General features: G+C 44.7%; 1 protein-coding gene across 3 annotated transcripts in view; it reads left to right on the forward strand.

The window, feature by feature from the left end:
• elmo1 (engulfment and cell motility 1 (ced-12 homolog, C. elegans)) overlaps positions 1 to 25,173 on the forward strand; it is a 330,714-nt gene that overhangs the window by 183,322 nt on the left and 122,219 nt on the right. For all 3 annotated transcript variants that reach the window (XM_038796915.1, XM_038796914.1, XM_038796916.1), the window contains 2 exons: positions 9,151 to 9,259; positions 20,720 to 20,856. In XM_038796915.1, coding sequence (XP_038652843.1) covers positions 9,151 to 9,259; positions 20,720 to 20,856 — 246 coding nt within the window. The remainder of the gene's footprint in view (positions 1 to 9,150; positions 9,260 to 20,719; positions 20,857 to 25,173) is intronic.

Genomic DNA, 25,173 nt, shown 5'->3' on the forward strand with positions numbered 1-25,173 from the left:
CATTGAGAGCCTTTTTCCTTGGATGGTGATGTCCAGCACGAGGGGACGTAGCTTTAATTTGAGGGGAGATAGATATAGGACAGATGTCAGAGGTAGGTTCTTTACTCCGAGAGTAGTAAGGGCGTGGAATGCCCTGCCTGCAACAGTAGTGGACTCGCCAACACTAAACGCATTCAAATGGTCATTGGATAGGCATATGGACAATAAGGGAATAGTGTAGATGGACTTTAGAGGGGTTTCACAGGACGGCGCAATATCGAGGGCCAAAGGGCCTGTACTGCGCTGTAATGTTCTATGTTCAGTGCTCCGAAAGCTAGTGATTTGAACCAAACCTGTTGGACTTTAACCTGGTGTTGTAAGACTTCTTACTGTGCTCACCCCAGTTCAACGCCGGCATCTCCACATCATGGCTAAATGGGATAGATTTTGAACAGATTCAACAACTCACGACTGGGCATCCATGAGGCACTGCAGGTCATCAGCAGCAGCAGAAATGTATTCAACCACAATCTGTAACCTCTTGGCCCGGCATATCCTCCCTCCATTCTACTATTATCATCAAGATGGGGAGTAACCATAGTCAATGGAGAGTGCAGAAGGTGCCACCAGGAACAGTACCAGGTATCAACCTGGCAATGTTCCAAAACTGGACTCTTTGCGGCCAAACAGCGGAAGCAGCATGTGATAGAGTTAAACTAGTCCATGGCCAACCGATCAGATAGCTTTGCAGTCCTGCCATATTCAGTTGTGAGTGGTAGTGGACAATTAAAAAAAACTATCTGGAGGAGGATGCTTATCAAATATCCTAATTCTCAATAATGGGAGAGGCCAGTACATCAGTGCACAATACAAGGCTGAAGCATTTGCAGCCAGAGTTGCCAAGTAGATAATCCATCTCATCCTCCTCTGGAGTTCCTCAGTGTCAAAGATGTCAGTCTTCAGCCAATCTGATTCACTCCACGTGATATCTAGAAATGGCTAAAGGCTTTGGGCCCTGACAACATTTTGGCAATATTACTGAAGACTTCTGCTCTTGAAATGGCTGTGCCTCTAGCTAAGCTGCTCCAGTACAGCTACAGCACTGATATCTACCAGCAATCTGGATTATTGCCCAAGTATGCCCAGTCCAAAAAAAGCAGGACAAATCCAAACTGGCCAATTACTGCCCCATCAGTCTGCTCTTGATTGTCAACAAAGTGATGGAATGTGTTGTCGACAGTTCTTAAAACTTCACTTGCTCTGTAATAACCTCACTGATGTTCAGTTTGAGAGGGGGGAGGGGTGGGCGGGGGAGATGGGTGGGTGGGGGGGGAGGGGTGGGCGGGGAGGAGGGGTGTGCGGGCAGGAGAGGGGTCGTTTGTTTTTCTTTATTGGGCGTGTATATTTGCTTTTATGTTAATTATTTCTGTTATTTTTTTATTTGTGTATGGAAGGGTTACTGTTCTTATTTCTTTCTGTCCTTGTTGGTAAAAATTTGTGAAAACTTGAATAAAAATTATTTTTTTTTAAAAACCATCTCAGTCCTGAGATACCCAAGCATCTTCAACTGTTTCATCAATGACTTCCACTTACCCCCTTGATAACTGTACAATGTTCAGCACCATTTGTGATTGCTCAGATACTCCAGAAGTCCATGCCCAAATGCAGCAAGACTTGGGACAACATACACATTTGGGTTGGCAAGTGACAGGTAATATTTGTGCCACACAAATGGCAGGCAATGACTGTCTCGAGCAATAGTGAATCTAACCATCTCCCCTTGACATTCAATGGCATGACCATCAATGAATCCCCCTTTATCAAATTACTGGGGGGTTACCACTGACCAGAAACTGAACTGGACCAGTCATAGAAAAACTGTGCCTACAAGAGCAGGTCAGAGGCTGGGAATTCTACAGCAAATTTCTCACTTCCTGACTCCCCAAAGTCGGTCCACCATCTCCCAAGATGGAAGCCAGAAGTGTGATGGAATACTCTCCACTTGCCCTGAAGAGTGCAACACTCGGGGAGCTTGACAATGAAGGACAAAGCAGCCACTTGATTGACACCCATCGACCATCATAAACATTCACTACCTCCACCACCGATGCACAGTGGCAGCAATGTGCATCATCTACAAAATGCACTGCAGCAACTCACCAAGGCTCCTTCCACCGCACCTTCCAAACCCGTGACCTCTATCACTTAGAAGGACAAGGGCAGCAGATGCCTGGTGATGCCACCAGCTTCCTCTCCCTGCCAAACACTATCTTGACTTGGAATTATATCACCGTTCCTTCATTGTTGTTGGGTCATAATCCTGAATTCCCTAACAGCACTGTGTGGGTTTCTACACTACATGGGCTGCAGTGGTTAAGGAAGGTGTCTCCAATTAGGGATGGTCAACAAATGTTGGCTTAGCCATTGATGCTCACACCCCATGACAGAACTATAAAAAAATTACCTATCAAAACCCAACTTAATTTTGAACACCTTCAAGCAAACCTCTCCTTAACCTTCGCTGCTCATGGGAGAACAGCCCTAACTTTTCTAGTCCACTATGTAAGTGAAATCCCTCATCTCTGGTACCATTTTCTGCACAAGCTTTAATATCTTGACATCCTTTCTTAAGGGTTTGTGCCCAGAATTGGACACACTAATCCAGCTGGAGTTTAACCAGTGATTTATTTAGCAGTGTTCATAAAGCCAAGGATCTCATATGCGTAACATCCTTCTCAGCTTGTCCTGCCAATGCCTGCCAACGTCAAAGATTTGTGTGTATATAGCCATCAATGAATGTGTCTACTTCCTGGTGTTTCTTTCCTCTGTCTGCACCATCCCAATCTGTCTGGGCATTTTCTGTGACATTTAATCTCTTCCCTATTATCAACCTGTGAATTATTGTGGAATACTGTAGGAAATGAGAGGGATTAGGAATGTTGAGGGAACAAGTAGAGTAGAGGTAAAATCAGAGTGAGAAAGAGAATAGGGATGAGTGAGAAGAAGCAGGAAGTGAAGTGAATAAGGTAAAGGCAGTGAATAGAGGAGGGAGTGAGGGTGAGGAAAAGCAACTGTCAACAGCCCTGTGGTACAGGCGGCAGCCTGACTTTTTTTAGAAAACCTCTGCAAATAACAAAATTAGCAAGAGTAAAAATAACTATGCAGCAATTGGTTTGTTTTTAAAAACAAAACCCTGAATTGTTTCACTCATGTCCTTTGTTCTTACCCAGTGTGCCCTATATGGTCTTCAGTCTGGTAGCAATATAGTTGACTCTAAACTGCCCTCTGAAGTGGTTGAGTAGTGAATCACTCACGGGTGCTACTGCCTTCTTGGGGCAAATAGGGATCGACAATAAATGTCAGAGACGCCATGAGATGCTCAGTTCTGGGGATTGACAATAACTATCAGATATGCCAGGTGATGCCCTGTTCCCAAGAATTAATATATTATTAAAAGGATTGGGATGGGGAGGAAGGGGTGGTGGTGGGGGGGTGAGACTATTAAGAGATGGTTCGGATGACCAGATTCTTTGAGGAGCGCAGTGGTCCCATTGGAAAGTAGGCAAATAACCATGGAATGTGAAGACCATTGCCCTATAACCTTGGTTACACAAACATCCAAGGTAATGTTTGAGGCCCTCGCAAGCAGACTGGAAGCCAAAGCGAACCATTATATCAGTTGTGATCAACTCGGGTTTTGGAACGCGAGAGACTTTAGCAGTGATGAGAACGTTAAATAGAAGAAGCAAAGAATACCAGCAAGAAATGTACAACTGCTTTGCTGAGAAAAATCTTCCGATCAGATGAACTGGCGAAAGCTGTTGATGGAGTTGGATGTGATCAGAGTTGACTGGAGAGATAAAGTAATGATTGTATCTCTGTCCATGGGGCAGACTGCTACATTCAGGGCAGTATTTGATGAAACTGAACTTGGTGTAATTGAGACTCTTCTCTCAAGATTGCTGTTCAACATCTGTGTGGAAACCATGATAACAGAAGCACTAGATGAAGTACAGAAAAGTTTCAAAGTAGGAAGTCAATTGGTCAAGATAGTGAGATTTGCAGATGACCAGCCCCTCGCGTATAGCACAGCAGAAGATCCACGGAGGCTACTGGATAGAAAGAATGAAGTGGTGAAAACTCATAGAATGAAAATAAAACATTTAGAAGGTTGGAAGAAATAATGGGGCTGGTTTAGCACACTGGGCTAAATTGCTGGCTTTTAAAGCAGACCCAGGCAGGCCAGCATCATGGTTCAATTCCCGTACCAGCCTCCCGAACAGGCGCCGGAATGTAGCGACTAGGGGCTTTTCACAGTAACTTCATTTGAAGCCTACTTGTGACAATAAGCGATTTTCATTTTCATTTCATAATGTTGGGAATGCAGAGGTTAGGATAAATGATTAACAGTTGGAACAAGTATCACAGTTCAAGTAGCTTGTCAGAAGATAGTTGTTCCATAAAGAGATCAGGGCCAAAATAGCAATTGGGATGAACACATTCATCAAACAATAAGAATTGCTCAGCTTAAGAATGAAATGTTAAGAAAAGAATGACCAGGATTTGTGATTTGAAGTGTCTGGGTGTCCGGGGCTGAACATGTCTCTTGAGAGAAATGGACAGCCAAATATTAAAAAGTTGTGAAATGTGGTTCTGGAGAAGGATGGAGCAAGTCAGTTGGGGAGAAAAACAAGAACAGTGAAGAACTCTTAAGGACGGTGGAGGAGAAAAGATCGTTGGTGAATACCATCAAAAAAGCAACAAGGTTGGATTGACCATATTCAAAGGCATTGAGAACTCACTGAAGGAAGCAATTGAAGGAAGATCAGAGGAATGCAGACCACAGGGAAAAAGAGATGATGTTGATGGACAACTGGAGATTGAAAATGGGATGTTCCCACTGGCAACTGAAAATAAAATCACAAGTCAATGTGGAAAAATGAGCAGAGGACCAATCCTTAGGCAGATCGCTATTGCTACTAAATTTATTGCAAAGTCCAAGTCCCACTTTTGGATGTTCTTGAATGCTTTATAGCCAATTAATTACTTGATAAGCGATGTCACTATTGTAATGTAGAATACACAGCCAGCAAAGCGTAATAATCACCAGATAATCTGATTTAATGTTGTCGGCTGAGGGACAAATTCTACCCAGGGCACCGTGAAGGACTTCCTTGAAATAGTGCCATAGGTTTCTTTATGCCACTCGAGAGGGCAAACTCTGTAAAGATTGTGTTTTTGCAACTCAGGATCTCAGAATGTAAAAAGTAAGTAAAGTCGCCACAGTCCCAGGTGAACATAGGCTGCTTTCCCCTTTTGAGGGGGGAGAGCTGACTGGTGGTGATTTAACCTGAGGATCACCACACCTCTGGTGAGGGGCAAGGTTGAGAAAGCAGGGCCTTCATGGAAACCAGGAATTGAACCCGCGCTGTTGGTCTCGCTCTGCATCAGGAACAAGCTGCCAACCAACTGAGCCAAACTGACCTCAGAATGTAGTACTTCCTTAATACTGCACTGAAGTATCTGGGGTGGGGTCTCAACCCACAACATTCCGGCTCAGAGGCTACCACCGAGTCACGGCGAATGCAGGTAATGTATTAGGTTGTGGACTGCCACCAGACCTGTGGGACACTTGCCTTTCTTGACGATTACTTTCTTATGCCAGACAACCTAAAATAAGAAGAAAATTAAGTGCTCTAATTGTTGTAGAGTTGAATGGTTATTATCGACAGGGGTGTGGAGCACGGTTGTGAGGCTACTAAATGCAGCTTGACGTCTGAACAGCAGGAGCGTTATTGTACTATGTGGTTCACCTGAATCAGGAACTATGATTCCAATAGTGGCTTGAGCAATGAATGTGTTAAAAGGAAATCTCTTCACCAGTTATTTGTTGCTGTTTTGCATTGATTCATATAGAACAATTGATGGTTGCTGTCATCTGTAACATTTATTCATTGTTAATTTAAATATATATTGAATATTCTAATGCCCTTTGTTGGAGGATCTCCCAAACCTGACATGCCGTGGCTGATTAGAGCATAAATTGCAGTGCCTGGAATAGCAATTCAAGCACAGCGGGGTGGGTGGCACTTGGGGTGTGTGATTTCGAATTGAAATATTGCAGTGACTTCGAGACATCAATCAGCTCCAGGACTTGTCGTGTTCTGTGACCTTGTGGAAACGAGGCATAGGATCGTATGTGTTATTTTTTATCTTTGAGTGATAGCCGGAGGGGTGCTTTCTCTCCTCTCTGGGGTGGAAGGGGGAGGCGATGTCTGTCACTGTTCATGAATGAGATTTGATATTTCCAACCATGCTTAAAGCAAGCCGGAATTACACTCTCTCTACGTTACCTGCTTACACCTACATCCCATTCCGAGGCTCAAATCCCATTGACAGCATTGTTATTTTATGACTCCTTGTCTAAATGTGCAAGGATTTGGTGCCAGGAATATATGCAATTGAAACAAATTGATATTTGTTCAGCTGTCAAGCTAAAACCTGATACTGAGCTGTGTGACTCATGTTCTGGATGACTCTTTAAAGATTGATAAACCTTTAAGCTTTCAGCATTAGATGGAAAATCTCTCAAGAAACTTCTTCCTTCCCCCTTTAACTTGCTGTTTCACCTCTCAGTGGGCTACTTCCTGTCATGGTACTCTGAAAAAGGCTGTTGGGGAATGGACATGCATTGTTCAGTATTACACTTGCATTATTGCTGTGCTGGGCTAAGACTAGAACCAGGGGACACAGTTTAAAAATAAGGGGTCACTCATTTGAGGCAGCAATCGGGAGAGAGAATTTTTTCCCTTGGGGTCGATATTCTGGTGAATTCTCTTGCCCATGGGGTCATTGAATATATTTAAGACTGTGTTAAAGGGATTATTGATCGACAAGGAAGCCACAGAGAATAGGGGGTACACAGAAAAGTAGAGTTGAGACCACAGTCAGATCAGCCATGATCTTATTGATTGGTTAGGCAGGCTCAAGTGGACTGAATGGATTACTGCTCCTCATTTGTATAATCCGAACCTTCGCTCTCTCTTGCCCATCCCATTTATGGGTAAGAGCTTTACACAGCGCATTCCTAATGTGGCAAAGCATGAGATTGGGATCTTGATGTATTCACATTTACATCACATTTGTACGTCTGGCCAGCAGTTGTCAGCCTGCATATCCAAAAACCCCTAATTGTAATACAAGAAGTCTTAATTGCAGTAATTATGTGATCGAAGAAGACTAGCGGGCTTACCTGCAGTGCAAGCGATTGCCACAAACCCACTACATGCCATTCTGTTGTTAGAATTCTGATATGCAATTGTGCAGATTATGCACAACATATTAAGTCGGCACACTAACTCTGAAAAGGTTTTTCTGAAGCTATCCTGGTGCCAACTTCTCTTGCTTGCCATCAAATATTGCAAAGCTATTCTAAGTAAAGCAGTGACACATTGTGTAAGTTCATTTTCATTGCAGGTGCCGTGTATCAAATGCAACTACCCAAAAACTGGTTGTTTTAAAACTCAACATTTGTATAAGCTGCCATGCATCAATTTTATTTATTATTATAGTAAAATAACTAATCAGCATAATTTGGCTAGGTGCTGCGCTGGCATGGTGACACGCCGCATTGTTAGTGGCTTCGCCGGCCAATCTTTTCCTGCTCTTTAAGTGGTCCAAGCAGACCTTGACCCCACCTGACCTGGCATGGCCCAGTCAATCTAATCCTTACTTTGAATCAGGCACAGCCTGCAAGTCAGCGCTATTTATTATTATTTTTTTAAATGTTATTTCTTCTCTATTATGTATTCTTTTGTGAAAAACGTTAACAAAAAATAAACTCATTCACCTGATTTTATGTGCCTCCTGTTAATTGGATTAAAGTTCTGGGGTGGGATTCTCCGACCCCAGAGATTCGGCGGGGGCGGGAATCGTGCCGCGCCGGTCAGCGGGCCCCTCGCGGTGATTCTCTGGCCCGCGATGGGCCGAAGTCCCACCGCTGACAAGCCTCTCCCGCTGGCGTGGATTAAACCACCTCTCTTAGCGGCGGGATTGGTGGCGCGGGCGGGCAGCGGGGTCCTGGGGGGGAGGCCGCAGGGCGATCTGACCCCGGGGGGTACCCCCACGGTGGCCTGGCCCGCGGTCGGGGCCCACCGATCGGCGGGTGGGCCTGTGCCGTGGGGGCACTCTTTTCCTTCACCATGGTGGAGGCGGAAGAGACCCCCTCCCCTGCGCATGCGCCGGTATGACGTCAGCAGCCACTGACTATCCGGCGCATGCGAGGACTTACGCTGGCCGGCGAAGTCCTTTCTGCCCAGGCTGGTGTGGCGCCAAAGGCCGTTCACGCCAGCCGGCGGAGTGGGAACCACTCCAGCGCGGGCCTAGCCCCTCTGTGTGAGGGATTGGCCCCTAAAGGTGCGGAGACTTTGCAGGCGGCCCGATGCCGGAGTGGTTCACGCCACTCCAACATGCCGGGACCCCCCGCCCTGCTGGGTAGGGGAGAATCCCGGCCCTGATTTTTTTTTTCCTCCAAAATCTGGCACAGATGCAGTCCTGAGGTTGCTGGTATTGAGACACTGTACCTGAATTGATATCAGTGGAAATGTATTGTGGGAAGTCCAGAACTGGGTCTATGGGTGCAATTTTCCAGTCTTTCTCGGCAGCTTACCATTCATTGGTGGTGGGATTTTCTCTTCCGACCACTCATCAATGGAATTTCCCATTGAAGCCACCCAGGAAACCCGTGGACGGGGGTGCACTGCCAGCAGGAAAAGAGAATCCCAGCAGCCAGAAAATTCTGGCCCACAAATATATGTTAGTTGCTAATAAATCCACTAAGGAATTCTGGAGAAAGCTCTTCATCCAGAGAGATGAGAATGTGAAATCTGCTGCCACATAAGTGGTTGAAGCAAATAACACTGATGCATTCAAGGGAAAGTTGAATAAGTACACAAGAGAGAAAGGAATCATAGGATAAGTAGATAGGGAGAGAATAAATAAGGTGGGAGAATGATCATCCATAGCATCAACACGAGTATTGACCAGTTAAACTGAATACTTATTTCTGTATTGTAAAATTTTGTGCAATTTATGCATAAAGCTAGTGACACTGCTGGTAGCATGTGGAGCAAATTTCCATAATTTTCTTACGCCTTCTGGGATTTTTCCTAGATTGTACTGGAGAATAGTAGCCGAGAAGACAAGCACGAGTGTCCATTTGGTCGAAGTAGCATTGAGCTCACCAGGATGCTGTGCGAAATCCTTAAAGTGGGAGAACTTCGTAAGTTTTAATCTTGCCATTTTAAGTTGGTTAAAATAAGGAGCCTCTATGAATGTCAGTTCTGTTGATGTTTTCTTTAAACATTTAAAAACTAAGTTTAAGCTTCTAGTTATTATCTATTTCTGTCGATTTACATTTTTTTGGTTGGGTGGTTTGGTGGTGGAGGGTGGGATCTGAATATGGTTTGAACAAAGAATTTGACCCATTCTTGCACTTCTGTGCCTTGCATCACAAATGATGGAGAGGGCAATGTGGCAATTGGTTCCAAACTTCTACCAACCCTACTGTTCACAGCACACATGTCAAGGAACAACTTTTCTATTTGTTCTTGCAGAAGCGTCTGATCTGTGCTTGGCATCTTCCAAAGCAACACCGCTAGAAATGCTGCCTAGGGGGACTCACATAGCTCTGGTGTGCACGTGCTTACACATACACATATTGCTGACAACAAGTGGATATCAACCGCCACCCCTTCAGCAAACTACTAAGCACAACACCGTGAGGCAGCTGTGCTGCTAGGGATGATGACTAAACCGAACAATTGCATGTGCTCATATAATGACTGAAATCTGTTTATTGTCGTAGCCGCCCCATCCCCTTCCCAGTATTGTTTAATCAATGAAGGTGTCCAACCTCTCCAAAAACTTAACTATTCTGAGAGAAGCCAAGGATTTTATAGTGAAAAAAATAACAAATATATGTTCCATCTGGTCTAATGCTGTGATCTCCAGCGTGTAAGCTGATAGTTAGATTGTTAGTTGCTCAGTTTACTCAACCTAGTCATTCGTTCAGTGAGTTAAAATTTCAGAATTAGAGGAAAGGGCCCAGGTTGTGTTTTTTCTGGTGGTAACCATTATTTTCACATAATTGCTAAGATATTTTGGAAATCTAATATATACTTAATGGTAGTTGATGAACAGTGTTTCTTAGCAACTTGTTGTGAAAGTTGTGTAAATGTCAACAAGTTACATTTTAATAATCTTTATTAGTGTCACAAGTAGGCTTATATTAACACTGCAATGAAGTTACTGTGAAAAGCCCCTAGTCTCCACATTCCGGCGCCTATTCGGGTACACAGAGGGAGAATTCAGAATGTCCAAATTACCTAACAGCACGTCTTTCAGGACTTGTGGGAGGAAACCGGAGCAGCAGCTGGAGGAAAGCCACGCAGACACTGAGAATGTGCAGACTCTGCACAGTGACCCAAGCCGGGAATTTATCCCAGGTCCCTAGCGCTGTGAAGCAACAGTGCTAACCATTATGCTACCATACCGCCCTACACATCACCTTTAGGATAGTAAAATATTCCAAGCATTCCTGCTTCATGGAATGTTGACTCGTAGAATTTGACAGTAGATATTGTAGCAATCAACTAAGACCTGAGGAAGGAGGTAAGTTTTAAGGATCATCTTAAAGGAAGAAAAAGAGGGAGAGCGTGGAAATTTCAGAACTTAAGACTAAGGCAACTGAACATCCGGCCACCAATAACGGAGTGATGAAAATCAAGAATGGGGAAGAGGCCAGAATTGCTCACATGGATAGAGAGGAGCCTTTTGTAAATAGGTTAATCCACTAATGTCCATGTAAGCTTATTTTTATACTGTACCAAATACCATGAATATACAAAATGTGGAAAACATGAGTAAGATTTGAGACTAAGAACAGCCCATGTAAACATGGAGAAGTCGATGTATTATTATGGAGTGAAATGTGCCAGAAGTGCACGATATTGTAAGAGTAAAATAAGTGTGCTGCATTGAAGAAAGATACAGAAACAGTTGAAGAGGAAGAGAGTGCAGGCAGGGGAAGTAATTCTGGATTGTTACAGGGCTGAAACAGTAGGATTAATTTTGGAATGGTATAGCACAGGCTTGTCCAAACTTTGTGGAAGTGGGGGGCACATTTCAATTTTCCTCACATTTGGGGGTGGGGGCCGATGAGCTAAATTTGGAAAGATAAGATTTAAACATTGCCATGTGTTTGGCACAACATTAAATGTGAATTTAAGAAAAGCTGATGTGCAAAAATAAACAACATGCTGATCAAAAATTCCATCAAAAAAATCGACAATTTAAAAAAACCAATAACAAATAAAGATTAGAATGTAAAAGGCTAAGAATGTGTGATCAGCTCATTCCTAGGTGTGGGGTGCTCACTCGCTAACTGATAGAGGTGCATCTCGCGCACACCCCATGCGCACATGCCACACACATGCGCACTCTCCCCACATGCGTGCACATCCCACACACGCGTGCACGTCCCACACACGCGTGCACGTCCCACACACACGTGCACGTCCCACACACGCGTGCACATCCCACACACGCATGCATGTCCCACACACGCGCGCACGTCTGACACATGCGTGCACATCCCACACACGCATGCACCCGCACACACATGCACACACACGTGCATGCCCCACAAACACGCGCACACATGCACGCCCCACACACATGCACCCCCCACACACATGTATGCCCCACACATGCGCGCACGCCCCTCACACGAGCGCACGCCACTCACACGAGCGCACGCCCCACACGCGAGCGCACGCCCCACACGCGAGCGCACGCCCCACACGCGAGCGCCCGCCCCAACACACGCGCACGCCCGCCCCAACACACATGCGCCTCACCCGCGTGAACAGAGGCTCCATGCACGCCATAGTGTCTCTATCTTTGCATACTCACAGTTGCCAGTGTTCGCTGCTGTTTCTCTCCCATGTTTCCTCCTTGTAAGCTCACTGTGAAGCCTATTAGCAGCAAACGTGGGAGAACAGACTCTCATTGGAGGAGCAGACCCTTGCAGAAATCTTTAAATCCCTGGTATTGCCAACAGTTGCTTAGTGTGCCACATAAAGGGGCTTGCAAGCCTGGTATAGGACTATGGGAGAGAGTCAGGCAATAGAATTAATATTGGATTGATCTAGTAAAGAACCCCAGCCCAGATGTGCTGGAACAAATACCATCCTTTGTACTGTAAACCTCGAGAGCCCTGTGTCTGCATTATCCAGTGAATGAACAGCAGACCCATGTGATTGCCAGACGCATGGGAAGCAGCCTCAGATTTGTTTTGGTGCAAATACATTGCCATTCTGTTCCAGGGGTAAATTGCCAATTTGTCACCTCCAATTGGGGCTGTCAGGTATTTGATAGATAGCGCTTGTGTCGTCCCACGTCTTGTCTAAAGTCTCTAACTAGCTGACAGACTCTATAATGGATCAGCATAAGATGAGTTGGTCCAATTCAGAGTGCCAATGGGATGATTTGTGAGATGTTAAATTATTATTTTGCTGTAAATAAACTTAAAGATTGAAAAGCTTGGCAGACTTGGTGCTTTTTGCAAATACCTGGTAATTACTTTAGAATGAATAAAATACCTGAGAGATTTTGATATTTAAATATTGGCTGAAAAACAAAAAGAAAACTACTTGTACTGATTATCTTACTAATGATTAAAAACAAATTAAATGCAGTAATGCCTTCACATTCTGTTCAATATGTAATACTCAATCCCTTGTGGTACACGAAAAACAAGATCAAATATGGACATACGGTGAAGCAGGGTTAGATGCTGGAGATCATTTGGCAAGGTGGCAGGTGCGATTTTAAAGCCGTCCATTCTGTTCTTGTTCTTAATTGTTAGCCTCTGATTCAGCAGGTTACGGACTCAAGCCCCAGTCTAGAGATTGGAGCACATAATGTAGGCTGACACTCCATTGCAGTTCTGCTGCACCGCTGGAGGCAGCTATCTTTCAGATAATAATAATCTTTTATTGTCAAAGTCGGCTTCAATGAAGTTACTGTGAAAAGCCCCTAGTTGCCACATTCTGGCGCCTGTTCGGGTACACAGAGGGAGAATTCAGAATTCTCATAGCCGATAACAGGAATTAAACCCGCGCTGCTGGCCTTGTTCTGCATTACAAATCAGCTGTCTAGCCCACTGAGCTAAACCAGCCCCTGATGAGAAAGTCAAACCGAGACCCCCCCCCCTCTTAGGTGGGATCCAACATATTTGTAGACACGGACTGGAAGAGTAGAAGCTTGGAGTGCTGGCCAATACTTATCCCGTAACTAATTACCGCAGATGATTTGGTCATTATCTTGTTTCTGTTGGTAAGACAGCGCTGTGAGCAAATGAGTTCCCTACATCACCAAAGTGACCATATTTCCAGAGTGCTTCAATTGCCGTAAGGTGCTTGGGGAGTTCCTGTAGTTGTGGAGGACACTGTCTAAATATGGATTCTTTCATTAGAAGAGACTGATGTGTCCATAATTCTGAAAGATTCTTTTGTACTTTCTCCAAAGACAATGTTACTGGAGAGAGGCAATGCAAGTATTGGAAAGCCATGTAGTAAATCTGGATGGCATGAGTAGCTGACATTTGATACAGAATCTAAAGTGCTTTGAAAAAAACTAAAATTTTGGGGGTAATGGAAAGACCCTGTGGGAATAGGGTGTTAATTGAAATCTATATGTGACTTGAGGATCGAGGTGGTAATTCTAAAGAGATTAAATGCTATAGACTAATCACTGGCAGTCCTGCATATTCTTATCAAATGACAGACTTGGTGCATTGTGGGAATTTATCCAACAGTCCAACAGATTTGTTCGGGGGTGTTCATGGTTAATTTATTGGCCTTTCAGTCAAAGGTTTACCATGGCTTTGCAAAGAGCTTTTTTCCCCTTTTGCTGAGGTTTTAAATAAGTAATTTGAAAGTGTTCTCCGAGTCCAGTGGGATGCATTAAAGTGCTGTGTAGGTGCAGATGCATTGTACAAGAAGCTTATTCTGCCAAAATGAGAAATGGACCATTTGACAGCTTTTAGGATTTGTGCCAGAATGGATGTACAGCAGCTGCAGACATCCTCGGAAGCAGCGAACATTGACCATTCTTTATGAGACGGAGCAGTACTAGCTGAATTTTGCCATTGGGTTTTGAAGAAGTTCAGATTGGGAATGAAGCTGAGCACACGTCATTTTACCCTTTTGCCCAAGATCTTGGGCTTTGATCTGAACTCTCACCCCGACAGGGAATGAGGGCTGGTTTTCAAATATGAAGATCGAGCACACTGACCCTTTGCTCACCCCAACAAATTTTAAAATGCAGAAATCAGCCCATGGACGTGGCCCCAGCAAAAAGATGGCCGGGCCTAATTTGCATATCAGAGTCACGGTTAACAGGATTCCGGCAGCTGTTCCAAAGTGGGAGCGGCTGCTTCTCAGGGTTAGTGTACTCCTTGGGAGCCAGGGAATTGGTGTGCTACTTCGGCATTCCCAGCCTCCCAGTCCACAAACCCCCAGCCCTCCTGAATACCAGCCCCCCCTCATCCTCATGGATCACCAGGACCTCCCTTTCCCGCTCACCCCCCCGACCCCACTCCCATGGATCACCAGCACCAACGCCCCCCCCCCCCCCGCCCCCACCTCAACCCCACGGAACCACCAGTGCCCCCTCCACCATGGTCACCAGCCACTACCCCGCCCACCTCCAACAATCACCAGCTTCCCCTCCCCTTGATCACCAGCTTTCCACTACCTCCCATCCCTCCTGACCGTCAGTTCAATTCTATTTCTCTAGAAATGAATACTAGTGTTTTGGCTGAATTTTTGTGGCATTGTTGACGTGGCTTGCTACTCATTATGACTTTTGAATACACACCCCCGCCTCCCCTTTCCAGAACCCTTTGCTCTTCTTTTGACCTTTACTTTTCAGAGATTAGACTTTGGCCGACTCCACTCCAAATCCTTTCTCCTCGGCTTCATCCTGCTGCTGGTTTTCAGTCATTTGCCCAATTTTATGTTTCAGGTGTGGTTGGGGGCTTCAACCAGTGGTTGTAAAGCGCACAGCAACTACCCAATCTCTTATTGTGAGGAAGAGTTCAGTGATCCCCGGAACACTGATGGAGAGCCATTGTATGGGGTAATCCAGGCTGCAGTGAATGCTGTTCAATTGTGGGAAATGGAGAAGCCAACAAAATGCTGCCCTCACTAAAATGCAGTTTTTCATTCGTTTTCCATATAATCTAAGTGCACATCCTGATATATTCATAAAATCTGCCTTTGCTTCAAACGTTTTTTGCGTCAGTGGGAGAAGTAAAAAAAAAAGCTAAGCTGGTGAATCGTTAGTCTTTAAATTGAAAGGAAGAATTGATTACTTTTGCTAAACCTTGTGTTTATCAAGGTTAAGGATGGCCATGTTGAAGAGTGGAATCTATTTCCCAATCTTTCATGATCTGGCTCCAGCATTAAGCACTCCCAGGCCAAGCATGGGACAGCCAACTTCCCTCTATCATGACCTTGTCTTAAAAGACTATTATTTTCTGCTGCAACATGATTCTTTCCAATTCAATATATATAGAACATAGAACAGTACAGCACAGAACAGGCCCTTCGGCCCTCAATGTTGTGCCGAGCCATGATCACCCTACTCAAACCCACGTATCCACCCTATACCCGTAACCCAACAACCTCCCCTTAACCTTACTTTTATTAGGACACTACGGGCAATTTTAGCATGGCCAATCCACCTAACCCGCACATCTTTGGACTGTGGGAGGAAACCGGAGCACCCGGAGGAAACCCACGCACACAGGGGGAGGACGTGCAGACTCCACACAGACAGTGACCCAGCCGGGAATCGAACCTGGGACCCTGGAGCTGTGAAGCATTTATGCTAACCACCATATTACCCTGTGCCTTCCCTGAAAGAAATTATTGAAAGAAGGAAGAACTTGCATTTATATAATGTCTTCTCATGTCTTCAGGACAAACTCAAGTGGCACACAAATACTACTTTCACTTTGCAGTATTGTCACGAATGATATGTTGACTAATTTGTACACAGCAATATTCCACAAACAACTGGAGATGGAAATCCACATGAAGTCGGTGGGCAAGTTGCATGGACCGTTTTAGTTGCCTGTCTTGCCAGGTTTCTGCTTGGTGGGCAAGGTTCTAATGTTATGCCTTGTGTTTCCAATCATTGTGGGTTTTTTGAATTTCAGTCTCATTTCAAAACAAACTCAATATAAAACGAAATTTCAAAATATGAGGAAAAAAATCTATTGCCTTCAATGGTTCACCTATACTGAGACCAGTACTTAATTACATCCGTAACGATACGGTGATGAGTGCCTTCGAGCTATTCCCTTCATTGTGAAAGTCTTTCCGAAACCGTTAGTTTTATGTTTTGAATTGATTGTGTGACAGAGAGGTTAGGCTGCCTATGTTCATGATGGATGAGATTGAGCCAGTTAAATAAATTGAAATCTTGCTGCTAAAGCATCACTTTGAAATATAAAATAATGGTTTGATTTGTCAAGATTTTGTTCTTCACATGTGCCTTCAGCACAGCTAGATATCGAGGGCAATTCAACGGGATGTCCGGTTTTGGGCGTGGTTAGCGGGGTGTTTTCCCCTCGTCTGGGTCTCCTCGAGCCCCCCCCCCCCCCCCCCCCCCCCCCCCCCCCCTCACCTCGCCTCTTATGGACAAGGCACTCAGGGCCTGGCATGAGCAACCCGGCACCAGGGCAGTGCCCAGGTGACAGTGCCCAGGTGGCAGTGCCCGGGTGCCAGCAGGAGTGCCAGGATGCCACCCTGCCTAATGGCTCAGCACCCAGGGGTCTCCAGTGGGCTGGGAGACCCCCCCCCCCCCCCCCCAGGTGGCATTACGTCTGGTCCACGTTTGTGGACCAATACTGAACTGCATCCTGGCAAGTTCTCCCAGGCGTGACCGGTGAATCCCGGGCCCCGGGAGAATCCAACGCGTGCATATTTAAATGATCCTAATGGACCAGTGAGGGCCAGACTGCAATGCCTCGCGGGATTTCTTTGAATCTCATGAGATTCAGTGGCCTTGTCGCATCTCCAAGTTGGATGGGATTGGATTGGTTTATTGTCACGTGCACCAAGGTACAGTGAAAAATATCTTTCTGAGAGTAGCTCAATGATCATTAAGCACATGGAAATAAAATAAGATAAAATAAAAAGAAAATTCATAATAGGGCAACACAAGGTCCACGAATGTAACGACATAAACACCAGCATCGGGTGAAGCATTCAGCTGTCTAGTGTTAATCAGGTCAGTCTAGTGTTAATCAGGTCAGTCTGGCGCGACGAGGTCGGTAAATTGCTCCCATCGTCCGGAAAAATAATTTCCAATCATTGATCACAATGTACAGAGCAATATTTGAATTGGGGAGCATTTGCAATTGTTTGTTTTACCAGGTCTATTGACCTTAAAGAGATTTAAGGACATTAGTGTTTCATTATTGATTCTGCAGATAATGCTGCATTGTAAAGATATAAAACGGATCAATTACTATTTCCTTTAAAATAGAGAGAAGGGACAAGAGAGAAATGTTGCCTGTTGTTAAAACTGATACTATTCAGGGAATCTTTTTTGAATTGCAGTGACTGTTTTCAGGCAAATATGGTAGTCTTTCTGCACCATCAATGTCCCAAAGGTAGCTTTAAAGAAATAAATTGTCTGTTCATATGGAACGGTTCATGTCAACAGGACATCCTAAAGTGCTTTATATCCAATAAAATACTTCTCATGCATGGTTACTGTTGTAATGTACAGCAAACTCCCACGAACAGCAATGAGATAATGGTAGCACGGTAGCACAGTGGTTAGCACTGTTGCTTCACATCCCCAAGGTCCCAGGTTTTATTCCCGCTTGGGTCACTGTGCGGAGTCTACATGTTTTCCACGTATCTGCGTGGGTTTCCTCCGGGTGCTCCAGTTTCCTTCCACAAGTCCCAAAAGACATGCTTATTAGGTGAATTGGCCTTTCTGAATTCTCCCTCAGTTTCCCCGAACAAGCGCCGGAGTGTGGTGACTAGGGGATTTTCACAGTTAGTTCATTGCAGTGTTAATGTAAGCCTACTTGTGACAATAATAAAGATTAATTTAGATTATTATTATGGCCAAATGAGACTAAATGTTGACTGGGAGGCCAGTCTTCCCTTTACTTCTGGAAGTCTTGTAATCATCATATCATAGAATTTACAGTGCAGAAGGAGGCCATTCGGCCCGTCGAGTCTGCACCGGCTCTTGGAAAGAGCACCCTACCCAAGGTCAACACCTCCCCCTATCCCAATAACCCAGTAACCCCACCCAACACTAAAGGCAATTTTGGACACTAAGGGCAATTTATCATGGCCAATTCACCTAACCTGCACATCTTTGGACACATCCTTTGCATTCATCTGCCAGGGCAGGAAGCGCATCTGTTTAATGTTTCAGTTAAAAGACAGCACATCTGACAGTGCAGCACTCCCTCAAATACTGCACTGAAATGTCAGCCTAAATTACGTGCTGAGGTTTCTGGAGTGGGGCATGAACCCAGAATCTTCTGACTCGGGCAAGAACGCTACCAAAGCTGATACTTTTTGTAGCTGTGCTGCGTTACCAACACCTTTATGCTGTTTGTTTTAAAATACTTGACTTACTACTGATTGAATAAAAAAAAGTTTAAACCCTGACTTAAAAAAAAACTAGATTAAGTGTTCTAGTCCAGGGAAATAACTTGAACCCAGGATAATATTTATTCCTCAACCAACGCCATTAAAACATAGTCTGATCACGTATCTTATGCTGTTTGTGGCACCTTGCTGTGCACAACGTGGCTATTTCCTACATAATGACAATGACTACACTTCAAAAATATTTAATTGGCTGTTGAGTGCTTTGGGGCATGCTGGGGATGTGAAACAAACTATATAAATTGAAGTAATTTATTTTACCAACTGAATCAAGGTAACATTTCATATTAAATAAATTTGCAACTTCTCCCAGTTGCTGCTGCATATAAAATGTGTTTATATCACTATTGTGCCATACATGGAGCATTTTTGCATTTATCCAGATGACTGGATTCCTTATTGATGGTCAGTACATGTATAGGTACAGGGTTATGATCCCATCCTGCTAGGAATCTACATTATAGTCTTAATGATGGTCACTTCCAGGGCTTGGTGGGAAAATGCTTTGATCTGAAAATCCTTGGTACATATTGCAGTCCAGCAGTTGTCAAAATTATTCATTTATTGCGTCCAAGGAAAGCTAGATGGGATCATAGAAATATATCAACAAATTTTGCAGAGTTCCGCCTTCTAAAAATGGACTATTATTTATTTTCAACCACTGCAGCCACTATGAATCCCTGACCCTCGATAGAACCAAGAGCAAATGTTTAAGTAATTGTGAAGACATTGTGAAAAAGATGTTCTAGATTTCCGTGATTGTTTCGCGGAACATGAAAGACTTCCTCCCAGACAGGCTGTGCCCTTGTATGATTATCTGATAAATACCTACACCTGGAAGAATGAATTTTAGTGGGCTAAATGGCCTTTTAGTTATTTTGGCATTTCTTACATTACCCTCTCAGCACAGGCCTGCTGCGTATGTTTAGTTGAGGGTGTTATGTTTAAGAATGTATATATTGTTTTGATACCTTGTATTTGAAATGTTTATGTGTAAAAAAAAAATTAAATAAATGTTATGTTTTCTATCTCCTTTCTTCCTTCCCCTCCCTTCACTTCTCTTCAACCCCCTGTCTCTCACTTCTCTTTGACCCCTTCCCCTCGCTTCCCTTCAAACCTGTTCCCCTTGCTTTCCTCCCAACCTGCTCCCTTCGCTTCTTTCAAACCCCCTCCCCTTCCGTTCACCCCCCGACTCTCGCTTCTCTTCGACTCCTGCCCCTCACTTCTCTGTGACTACCTCCCCTGATTCTCTTTGACTCACTTCTCTTTAACTCCCTCCCTTCTCGCTTCTCTTTGACTCCCTCCCCTCCCTCACCTCGCTTCCTATCGACTCCCTCCCCTCGTTTCTCTTCGACTTCCTCCCGCTTCTCTTCGACTCCCTCCCCTCGCTTCTCTTCGACTCCCTCCCCTCGCTTTTCTTCGACTCCCTCCCCTCGCTTCTCTTCGACTCCCTCCCCTCACTTCTCTTCGACTCCCTTCCCTCGCTTCCTTTCAACTTCCTCCCCTCGCTTCTCTTCGACTCCCTCACCTCGCTTCCTTTCGACTCCCTCCCTTCTCGCTCCTCTTCGACTTCCTCCCCTCGCTCCTCTTCGACTCCCTCCCCTCGCTCCTCTTCGACTCCCTCCCCTTGCTTCCTTTCGACTCCCTCCCTTCTCGCTCCTCTTCGAATCCCTTCCCTCGTTTCTCTTTGACTCCCTCCCCTTGCTCCTCTTCGACTCCCTCCCCTCGCTCCTCTTCGACTCCCTCCCCTCGCTCCTCTTCGACTCCTTCCCCTCGCTCCTCTTCGACTCCCTCCCCTCTCTCCTCTTCGACTCCCTCCCCTCTCTCCTCTTCGACTCCCTCACCTCTCTTCCCTTCAAAATCCCTCCTCTCGTTTTCCTTCAAATTCTCTCCCCTCTCCTGTCCTCTCACCTACTCCTTCCATCCCACCATTTTCCCCAATGCCCACTTCATGCATAACCCTACAGCTAGTGAAACCTGCAACGAATTTCACCCCATGTTTTTTACCCACGACCGATCATTCGAGGAGTTCTTTTGCATCTGCATCCAGCTGTTGAATAAGACGTGGAAGGAAATGAGAGCAACATCTGAGGACTTCAACAAGGTCAGTGCTGCTGCTCTCTGTTGCTGAACTGTGAAATGAGGAATGTGATTTTTGGTTTATATCCTATAGTGAAAGATAATCCACTGGTACACGTTGTGTAATGTCAGCATAAACCTTGAGAAAACCAAGTGCTGACATCACTAACAAAAGGTGAATTTCATTTATACAGTAGCTATAAAAATAAACAGCACCAAAACCAACTTCCTTTTGAATTTCATGAAGAACTTGAAATAACCACTCCGTCAAACGTTGCTGAGACATTACTACAATGTGTGACTGCTTTTGATACTGTACTCTACTTCAGGAACAGTTAATTTTCCAGCAAGATTTTTTTTAACAGAACCTTCAGCTTAACATCTTGTACCAGTCCATAGAGATTTGTGAGCATAATCCTCAGAAGCTTCATTCCTTTTTTCCCAGTTTTTGTGCATGTCGAAACCTGTTTTAAGTTAAGGCTGACATCGGATGATCTTTTCCCCATTATTCAAGCCAGTTAGAACTGTACATAAGCTGGGAGCTATATAGACTAGCAGTCCATTATGCTCCCTGTTGTATTACAAGACAGGGCATGGTGCATTTTGATGGAACCATCAATTCAGCGAACACGTGTAGTTGGATCTGAACAGAGGCTTTAATACACTTACAACAGAGCCAGCCAATTCATCATTGAACTCCAGATGAACTGCAGGCTGGGTCTAAGGCACTGATCTTTATACATCGGTCCCAGGGGGAGGAGTCCTGGGCGGAGCCAAGGGAGGAGCCCAGTACAAACTCTCGCGTACTCCCAGAGCGACCCCCCCCCCCCCCTGGTGGTCGGATAGTGCAACTGCACTTACAATGGGTAGATAACGAACATATATACATGGAGTGATATTGGCAACTATAGATAGTGTGAATCACATTCACCACACATTTGCCAAAGAGCAGTCAATTTTACTGGCTGCCTACTCCACAGGGTTTACAGTGAAGAACCAAATAGACTAAAATACATTCTGAATTAGAACCATAGAATTCCTACAGTGCAGAAGGAGGCCACTCGGCCCATCAAGTCGACACCGACCCTCCGAAAGAGCACCCTACCTAGGCCCACTCCCCTACCCTATCCCCGTAACATCGTAACCCCACCTAGTCTGCACATCCTTGGGACACTAAGGGGCAATTTAACATGGTCAATTCACCTAACCTCCACATCTTTGGATTCAGCTTTTAGTAAACTAATGTAAAAACAAACACATCACTCTTGGGGACAGGAAACGTAACCTGAGTGTTTTCACACTGCAAATCCTGTGCTGTAAATGGCTTGAATATACTGGGTAGCACTGCAGCTGATAATATCTAAGGCATAAGCTGAAAAATTGAGTTCAGAAAACAGGCATAAAATTCTCCAAAAGTTGGAATCATACTTGGCACAAGGGAAAATTGATCTCATTCATTCATGGGATGTGTGTCTTTGGCAAGATCGACATTTCTTGCCCATCCCTAATTGCCGTTGGGAAGGGGTAGTTGTGAGCCACCTTGTTGAAATGCTGTTGCCCATTTGATTTGTAGGTACACCAAGAGTGGTAATGGGGGAAATGGGGGGTTTCCTTTATTTTTCCCAGCAACGGCAAAGGAACGGTAATAAGATTGGAGGGGAACTTGCAGCTGATGATGTTCCCACGCATCTGCTGCCCTTGTTCTACTAAGCATTGCAAATATAAAGTTACCTAGGTGGTGACACAGGAGCCTTGGCAAGGTGCGGAGTGCGTCTTGTGGATGATGCAGATTGAGCTGGAGGGTGTCAATGTTTAAGGTGGTGGAAGGGGTACAAATCACACAGTCTGTTTTGTCCTGGATGGTATTGAGTTTCCGAGGTATTTTTGGCGCCTCACGTTTCCATGCAACTAGGCAGTATTCCATCAGGAAGGGTTTTAAATGGCACTGCACATTGTCCAGTCATTGGACAACATCTTCACGTCTGACCTTATGGTGGAGAAAACACTGTAGCTGAAGATGATTGGGCCTGGGACACTAACCTGAGGAACTCCTGCAGCAATGTCCTGAAGTTGAAATGATTGGCCTCCAACAGTCTGTCTTTGTGCTCGGTATGATTCCAACTAGTGGGTAGTAGCACGGTTGTCACTTAATTTTGTGTAATTGAAACGTAAACAATGTGTGTATATGTGAATCTATGGAATTCCCTGCCCAGTGAAGCAGTTGAGGCTCCTTCATTAAATGTTTTCAAGATAAAAGATGATAGTTTTTTGAAGAATAAAGGACTAAAATATTATGGTGTTCAGGCGGAAAGTGGAGCTGAGTCCACAAAAGATCAGCCATGGTCTCATTGAATGGCAGAGCAGGCTGGAAGGGCCAGATGGCCTACTCCTGCTCCTAGTTTTCATGTTCTTTGTCTGCAAAGAACAGGGCCTTGTGTATTAATATATGTAGCATCCAGTACATGCAAATATGCCACACTGGGAGCCCAACGGACAATCTTAGATGGGTCATTGGCATAATTCTTAGCACACTGTGGATTATTTAGCAAATTTTGTCCAATCGCGGAATCACATCTAATGTTAGACATTGTGATTTGAGTTTTGCAAGAACAGGCAGGTTGGATATGGTCTGTATCTTGCCCATTGTGAACAGTGGTTGGGATATGCTGTTTGATATAACCGCCTGCCAAGCTTTGGGACATGTGGCCTACATACCTAGCACCACACTGGCACTGAAATGATTGGTCTCGAACAGCAATTGGTATACCACTATTCACTGACTCATTCCCCAAGGCAATGCCCTGACTAAGCTGTCTGGTTTAAATTTCAGACAATGTTTGGTCGTTATCGGTCAGTCAGCATTAACTGCAGCATTCTTCATGGCAACGCCTCTACCAGAGTCCACTTGCCATCCAATCACATTCTCTTCTCCGACAGTAGGAAATGCTTCCCCTTATTCTTGCAAAGTGTCCTGATGAGTGCACGATGAAAAACTTTGACATGTCTTTTTTTTTCAGCAATACTAAAGTTCTGTTTGGACTAAACACTTAAAGAGGTCTGGAATCTGGACAAAACTCAAACTGAGCATTGGCAATTAGGATAGTGCCGACTGAGGAAACTTGATAGCATTGTCAATGACACCTTCCTTCACTTTGATGATTGAGGTGATAAATGTCCTACTTTTTGTGGGCAAGCCTTGCCTGGACAGTTTTCTACATTGTTGTAGCTGGACAGCTTGGCTTAGGGATATGGCTAGTTCCGGGGCACAAGTCTTCAGTATTACAGAAGGATGTTTCAGAGTCGATAGCCTTTTGCTGTATCCAGTGACATCAGCCATATTTTTATGTCACAAGGAACTAAATTAAATTGTCTGAAGACCGGCATGCGGTGCTGGGGGTCTCGCGATGAGGGAGAGGGAGAAAATCCATTTGGTATTTCTAGCTGAAGATGCTTGCCATTTACTCTGTCAACATTGTAGGTGGGGATATTTACAGGGCCTCTTCCTCCAGTTGTTGGATTTGGATTTATTATCACGTGTACCGAGCTACAGTGAAAAGTATTGTTCTGTGTACAGTCTAGACAGATCATTCCATACATGAAAAAACATAGGCCACATGATAGACAATGTAAATGCATAGACACAGACATTGGATGAAGCATATAGAGTGTAGGACTACTCAGTAGAGAAGAAGTGTGAAGAAATCAGTTCAGTCCATAAGAGGGTCATTCAGCAATCTGGTAACAGCGGGGAAGAAGCTGTTTTTGAATCTGTCAGTGCGTGTTCTTAGACTTTTGTATCTCTTGCCCAGTGGAAGAGGTTGGCAGAGAGGATAACCCAAGTGGGAGGGGTCTTTGATTTGTTTCCCAAGGCAGCAGGGGGTGTAGACAGAGTCAGTGGATTGGGCTGTGTTCACGACTTTCTGTATTTTCTTACGGTCTTTAGCCGAGCAGTTGCCAAACCAGGCTGTAATGCAGCCCAATAGGATGCTTTCTATGGTGCATCTGTAAAAATTGGTAAGCGTCAATGTTGACATGCCAAATTTCCTTACTTTCCTGAGAAAGTATAGGTGCTATTGTGCTTTCTTGGTCGTAGTGTCAACGTGGGTGGACAAGGACAGATTGTTGGTGATGTGCACACCTGGGAATTTGAAGCTATCAAACATCTCCACCTCGGTACCTTTGATGCAGAGAGAGGTGTGTACAATACTTTGCTTCCTGAAGTCATTGGCCAGCTCCTTAATGTTGCTGATGTTGAGGGAGAGATTGTTGTCATTACACCACTCCACTAGGTTCTCTATCTCCCTCCTGTACTCTGACTCATCGTTGTTCGAGATCCGACCCA

The sequence above is a fragment of the Scyliorhinus canicula genome, chromosome 5, assembly GCF_902713615.1.
Source record: "Scyliorhinus canicula chromosome 5, sScyCan1.1, whole genome shotgun sequence".
Classification (NCBI taxonomy): domain Eukaryota; kingdom Metazoa; phylum Chordata; class Chondrichthyes; order Carcharhiniformes; family Scyliorhinidae; genus Scyliorhinus; species Scyliorhinus canicula.